This window comes from Octopus bimaculoides, chromosome 22 (genome assembly GCF_001194135.2).
Source record: "Octopus bimaculoides isolate UCB-OBI-ISO-001 chromosome 22, ASM119413v2, whole genome shotgun sequence".
Taxonomy (NCBI): Eukaryota; Metazoa; Mollusca; class Cephalopoda; order Octopoda; family Octopodidae; genus Octopus; species Octopus bimaculoides.
In genome coordinates this window covers 12,586,358-12,593,688 of record NC_069002.1, presented here as the reverse complement: position 1 = coordinate 12,593,688, position 7,331 = coordinate 12,586,358, and the positions used below count along the sequence as shown (strand labels likewise).

Genomic DNA, 7,331 nt, shown 5'->3' with positions numbered 1-7,331 from the left:
AGAGAGAGAGAGAGAGCGAGTTAGAGAAAGAGATATAAAGGGAGGTATATATATATGTGTGTGTGTGTGTGTGTGTGTGTGAGAGAGAGAGAAAGGGAGTTTGGGGTTAGGTAGATAGAAAAAAAAAAAATCAATTTTAGCGTAAACCTAAAACCAGAACTGTATTAAAGTTATTTTACTTTTTGTCAAGTTTTAATTTTTTTTTTCATTTTTCTTTTCTTTTCCTTTTATCCCCTGCAAATATTACCAGAGGGTCCATCAATTGGTGTTGTTGAAGTTGATATTCAACTTTTAGAAGCAGCCAAATCAGGAGATCTGGATCTTGTTAAGGTAGATATTGCACTTTTTTTTCTTTTCTTTTTCCTGCTGCAGATAAATTTGTGACTTTTCATATTTTAAACCTATTTCCTCAGAAAATTATTAAAAGATTATTTATAACCTTAGTGGTTAGGGTGTTGCACTCAAGGTCTAGCAATTGTGATTTCAATTCCTAGACCAGGTGGTACGTTGTGTTCTCGAATGAAACACTTCATCTCACCTTGCTCTGTGATTGCTCCAATACCTGGCGTGTGGTACACTTCACACCTGTTCAGACAATGTTGATTTGATCACTATAAACCAATCATTTGTGCAGGTCATTTGGCAAAAGCTGAATACTCATATGTCATCTTCCATGAGAGAGTCCATCATTATTGTTATTATAGAAATTTTATTGTTGTTATCATTATTGTTAAAGTAGTTAGCTGTCAGAAATGCTAGCTCAGATAAAATGCTAAGCAGTATTTCTTCTGGCTTTTGCATACTGGGTTCAAATTCTGGCAAAACCGACTTTGCCTTTTTATCCTTTCACGGTTGATAAAATTAGTACCAACAGAGCACTGGGGTCAATGTAATGCCCCCCCCCCATCTCCCCAAGTTTTAGGCTTTGTGTCTATAGTAGAAAGGATTATTATTATTAAGGTAGTAACCTGGCAGAATTGTTAACATGTCAGACAAAATCCTTGGCAGCATTTCTTTTGAGTTTTCATATTTTGAAAGGACATGTCATGCCTATTAAAAGCGTGGTTGCCCTTGCAAAGAGGCTCGTCCCTTGCAAACCTCTCCAGCTGAGCATCCCTAATTTTGCAGGCTGGTAAGTGCTGGTGCCACATAAAAATCACCTGTGCTGGTGCTTTGTGAAAGCACCCAGTACACTCTGTAAAGTGGTTGGCATTAGGAAAGGCATCCAGCCATAGAATCCATGTCAAAACAGACATTGAGCCTGAACAACTCTTCAGCTGGTTGGAGCCTGTCAAACCGTCCCACCCATGCCTGCATGGAAAATGATGACGACTTAGCACACAGGTGTGGTTGTCTGGTAAGAAGTTTGTTTCCCAACCACATGGTTTTGGGTTCAGTCCCACAATGTGGCAAATGTCTTTTACTAGAGCCTCAGGCTGATCAATCTTGTGAGTGGATTTGGTTGACAGAAACAGAAAGAAGGGTAAAAGCTGAACACTTATTCGTCGTCTTTGAAGAGAGAGTTCACCATCACACACACACAAAAAAAAACACATATATACATATTTCAGTTTCCATCTTCCAAATCCATTTGTAAGGCTTTGGTTGGCCTGAGGCTATAGTAGAAGACACTTGCCCAAGATATCATGCAGTAGGACAGAACCTGGAGCCGTGTGGTTGGGAAGCAAGCATCTTACCTCGTAGAAAACACTAAATTTTTTAATGCTTTTTTTTTTATTCTTTTATATATATAATTTAAATCAATTCTTAAAGTGTTGTGTTTTGTCTTGTAGAAATTGGTTACAGCACAGCCTTCTGCTGTCAACTGCAGAGACTTGGACGGCCGACATTCCACTCCACTGCACTTTGCTGCAGGTTACAATCGTGTTAGTGTAGTTGATTTTTTGTTACAGAATGGTGCAGACGTACATGCAAAAGACAAAGGGTGAGTCTCTACAGCCAGACATACTTGATTGTTTTTTTTTGTTTTGTTTTTAACACCACTCTCCAATAGAATCATTATCTTTTGGAATCATCTTCAAAAATTCCCTGCTTCCTGAAATTCACCAACATTACATCTTACGTCCCACTTTGCATAAACAACCCTGCCTGGACCTGTGCCTTGGAGAGGAACTTTCTAGGTGCAATTCCATGGTCATTCATGACCAAAGGGAGTCTTTATGTATGTATAGTATGTGTATGTATACAAATACAATCACTTTCTCTCTCTCACATACATATTGCTACTATGCAAAAGTGTTGTAAGTCCAAAACGTTGCTTTTTCAGAAAACGAAAAAATAGTTTCACCATTCTATTTCTTTTTACGTTAGCGACAGTTTCAGCTTAACAAAATTACTTTGTTGGGTGCATAAAATTGTAACTCCATGCATATATGATATTTTCAGTCAGAAATATTTTTGCAAATCTGTCATATGTGGGACTTACTACGCTTTTGAAAAATGCTAAACCGTTGTACTACACTTTGGCAATTTTCATATCTTGGCATCTGAAGCAGCTGGAGATACGATAGTTTGACCAAAAGAACTGTCTATTGCAAGCAAAATTAAATATTGAAAAAAAATGCATTTAGTCAAATTTGGACATACGACTGTTTAACGTAATAGCAATGATATATATTCTTGTAAATATAGTACAGAGCTTACCTGTGGCTACTGTGCTTCCCTCTAGTGTAGCCCTACACTAACTGCCCTTCATTCTAATAGTGTGACTATAATACAGTAACTGTATTAGTATATAATTAAAAATGAAGAAAGTTATTTATTTGTCTGTCTCTGTTTTTCTCTTTTTCAGGGGTTTAGTTCCATTACACAATGCTTGTTCCTATGGCCATTATGAAGTCACAGAGCTTCTTATCAAGGTATGGATCTTTGCTATATTTTATATGTGTGTTTGCTTTGGTTGACACAGTGGTTAGAGCATTGGGCTCACAATCATGTGGTAGTGAGTTTGATTCCTGGACTGGGCCGTGTGTTATGTTCTTGAGCATTATTTCATTATTTCACAGGAAGTGTTTTGAGAGGAAGTTCTTTTTAAAATGAGGCTAAACTTTGTTTCTCATACAGAAGAGTGCTTAGTTCCTGTTTCTGCAGCCCAAAGCAACAACAATTTTTGAATTGTGGTTACATGTGGTTCAGGACCCATTATCAGGTGTGGTTAATTGTGATTCTGTCTAAGAATTATCAAAGCAGCCATGCTAGGTATTTAATAAGGATGAAGTGGTGGTAGTGGTAGTGGTGGTGGTGTTAGTTGAAGGATATATCAATTACAAGTGCAGTACTGACTTTCCAAACACTGATGGTCCAGAACCTCTTATATAATCCAAACTAATTCATGTGCTGGCAGAGCTGCAGAAGTTTTAGGAGGCTGGGCAAAATGCTTAGTGGCATTACATCCCTCTTTACGTTCTGGGTTCAAATTCCACTGAGGTCAACTTTACCTTTCATGTTGCATCAAAATTACTGGCCGTTTGCTTAAAATTTGAAATCATCATTATTAGCATCAATGCATTGAGCTGGCAAACCGATACCGTGATGGACAAAATATTGAGCAGTATTTTGTCCGTCTTTATATTCTGGGTTCAAATTCCGCTGAGGTTGACTTTGCCTTTCGTCTTTTTGGCATTGATAAAATAATTACTATTTGAGCGCTGGAGTTGATGTAATCAGTTTAGCCCCTTCCTGCAAAATTGTAGGCCTTGTGTGAGAATTTGAAACCAGTTTATGAGCAGGAACCTCAAATTCCTGCAGCTACCAGACTAGTTTACTAGTATCTAGCACAATGCATTAGTAATAAATTGGTATCATTTATACTAATACACAGATACTTGTATTTCATTTAATCATTTAAGTAAATTTGATATTTGTTTAGTTTAGACTGTGTCCCTAAAATCAGGAAAGGTTTTGGAACCAGAGGTTTTGGAGAAAGATTGTTGTAGCTGTATCTCTCACTCTTTTTCTCTTTCTGCCTGTCTGTCTGTCTCTCTCTCTCTCTCTCTCTGTCTCTCTCTCTGTCTCTCTGTCTCTCTCTGTGTCTCTCTGTGTGTGTGTGTGTGTGTCTCTCTCTCTCTCTCTCTCTCTCTCTCTCTTACACACACACATCCTCATCATCATCCACATGCTCTCTACAGACTTATTGTTTTGTTCTAACGTAAGAAAACTTTATTTTCCTTTTAATGCAATAATCCTTTCTACTAGAGACATAAGGTCTGGGGAGGGGACTAGTCAATCATATCGACCCCAGTGTTTCACTGGTACTTAATTTATTGACCCTGAAAGAATGAAAGGCAAAGTCAACTTAGCAACGGGTGAAATACCGTTTAGCATTTTGTTCAGAATGCTAAAAATTCTGTCAGCTTGCTGCCTTCCTCTTAATGTAATAATGATATTTATACTTTTTGTTTATTCCAGCATGGTGCCCTGGTAAATGTAGCAGATTTATGGAAATTTACTCCACTTCATGAGGCAGCTGCCAAAGGAAAGTTTGAGATTTGTAAACTATTATTGAAGGTTGGTTCTCATTTTGTCTTTCTTCTCATTTTGAATGTTTTTTCTTTAAAATAACAGAAGATACTTCCTTATCTTTTTACGAAACAGTAATTACTATGAGTGATTGCAATTGGTTCAGTGTTTAATTAGTTAACAAAGTTTCCCAGTGTTTCTAACAACAACAAGGCATAACACACACACACACACACACACACATGTGCATGCACACAATGGTGTCAATTTAAACACAGCGGTGTACCAATGATGGTTATTTTAAAACTTTTCCTTGAGCCCTAACACCCATAAGGCTGGTTACTCAGTATAGATGGTACTCTGCTGGTTGCGACAGCGAGTATTCCAGTTGATCTGACCAGTGGAACAACCTGCTTGTGAAATTGATGTGCAAGTGGCTGAGCACCCCACAGACACGTGTACCCCTAACGTAGTTTTCAGGGAGATTCAGCATGACACAATGTGGGTTTAACCAATTGGCATTCAGATTAACTCTGTCAAAAGTAATGCTTATTTATTCACATTGTTTTGAATTCATCATGCATTATCTTGAAGCTTTGAGATGTCAGTGATGTGATTATTTATTTTAAAATGAGATTGCAGAGTAAGTGTGAGAAGCAGGAGATGGCCAGTTTGAACATAAAACGGATAGAATATTTGGGCCAGATATAGCTGGTTTAGGTACTAAAGGGTAGAATATGTTCATCTTAGCCTATCAAATGAGATGGGTGTATTCTATGCGCCCACCAGACTAAGTCATGTAGAGTCAAGTTAGTCTATTATTAGGTACATGTAACTCCAACCAAATGCATGGCGTGCAGCCAAGTGGTAAATCTAACCTTTGAATGTTAAAACTTGGTGTGGTGCCCATACTTCCTCTGGTACAAGGCTTGCGATACCAAATAAGGTCATTTGAAAGTAGAAGTTGTACAACTGCGTACTGACTTTTGAAGATAAGATTTTTATAGGAAGAATTTTAATAACTACATTGAATACGGACACAGGAAATGTGTCAAGGCCGATAGAAAGTGGTGCAGCTTCCTAGGTCTAACCAACAGTAGTATTATTCCCTTCCGGGGACTGTCACATTAAGTTGACAGCATACAACTACTTTACAGTGAATCAATACATAGAATCTACACATTGTCATTTGAAAGGAATGAGTGAGAATGTGTGTGTGTGTTTGTGTCATACATCTGTTTGTGAGTATAGACAAATACACATATGTGTGTCCATATACAGGTATACATGGATATGTGCTAATGCGTAGGCATACATGTGTGTGTGTGTGTGTATGTGCATATACATACAAGACACACAAGCTTATATTTATGTATATATGCATAATCCATATACAGGTGTATGTCTTACACACACACACACACACACACACACATAGTTGTGAGGCAAGGTTTTACAATCTTTCAATTTTCTTTTGTAGCATGGAGCTGATTTGAATAAGAAAAACCGTGATGGCCATATTCCTCTTGATCTTGTGAAAAGCGGAGATTCTGATGTACAAGATGTACTACGAGGTAGGAAAACTTTGATCTTTTGGTAAACAATATGAGGCGGCGAGCTGGCAGAATCGTTAGGACGCCAGGCGAAATGCTTAGCAGTATTTTGTCTGCTGCTACGTTCTGAGTTCAAATTCCGCCGAGGTCGACTTTGCCTTTCATCCTTTCAGGGTCGATTAAATAAGTACCAGTTATGCACTGGAGTCGATGTAATCGACTTAATCCCTTTGTCTGTCCTTGTTTGTCCCCTCTTTGTTTAGCTCCTCCTGTGAGCAATAAAGAATCAAATATGATTTTTTTAAAATTTACTATGCCTGGATGAAGAGACAAGTGTTCAAGGCCATTGCAGGCCCCTCTTTGACTCCTCAGAGATAGATGTTTCCAGTGTTCTTTTGAAACTTTTGTAAGTTAGCACTTGCAGGGAATATGTGAGCAGAGACTGATTTTCAGAGGGATGACATTCTTGTGCGAAGGACTGGGGATGGTGATTAGTGTGGGGCACACGGGGGGGCCAAAGTAAGAGGAGGTGAGGGCTTGGACTCAGCAAAGCTGATGAGAGCAAGGGAGACAAATGAAGTGTGGGAATGTTTGAGTGGGTGTGGATGTGACATGAATCCACCCTGCCCTGCCCTGCCCAGAGTCCATTATGAATTTTTCATTATTGTATTTAGTGTCCACTTTTCCATGCTCAAGTGGGTCAGGCAGAATTTCTTGGAGCAGATTTTCTATAGCTGGATATCTTTCTTATCACCAACCATCACCCGTCCCCGAGCAAAATGATATCTCCCATGGCCAGACATGGGTTTTTCATGGAGGACTGGAATCAAACAATATCAGTTGTATGACAGTGATGCTAGGGGACACACAAACACGGGCATATTACATGATGGGCCTCTTTCAGTTTCCATCTACCACTGCTGCAAAGATGCTACCGTGCCATAGCTACAATGATGCAACTGTGCCACTGCTTTGCAACAGTGCCATGGTTGCATCTCTGCAGCAGTGGCATGGTTGCATCTATGCAGCACCAGCATGGGTGTGTCAATGCAGCACTGACATGGGTGCTTTTTAAGTGGCACCAGCTCCTGAAAGGACAAGCCTGTATGTGTGGAAGAGAGCGATCAACCACTCGGCCATGTGTCCTTGCATGAATAGGTAAACAATTTTATCTATTTATTAATTTATTTATTTATGCGCCCTTTTTAAAGCCTAGCCAAGCTCATGAGCCCGGTTTCCCGGTTTCTATGGCGTATGTGTTTCCCCGGTTTCTATGGCATATGTGTTCCCCCCCCCCCC

At 39.2% G+C, this 7,331-nt stretch overlaps 1 protein-coding gene across 1 annotated transcript in view; it reads left to right on the top strand.

The window, feature by feature from the left end:
* Nucleotides 1-7,331, top strand: part of LOC106878247 (poly [ADP-ribose] polymerase tankyrase-1) — a 35,177-nt gene that overhangs the window by 11,849 nt on the left and 15,997 nt on the right. The window contains exons 9-13 of the mRNA XM_052975647.1: nucleotides 251-330; nucleotides 1,794-1,945; nucleotides 2,813-2,879; nucleotides 4,429-4,527; nucleotides 5,960-6,053. Of these exons, the coding sequence (XP_052831607.1) occupies nucleotides 251-330; nucleotides 1,794-1,945; nucleotides 2,813-2,879; nucleotides 4,429-4,527; nucleotides 5,960-6,053 (492 nt within the window). The remainder of the gene's footprint in view (nucleotides 1-250; nucleotides 331-1,793; nucleotides 1,946-2,812; nucleotides 2,880-4,428; nucleotides 4,528-5,959; nucleotides 6,054-7,331) is intronic.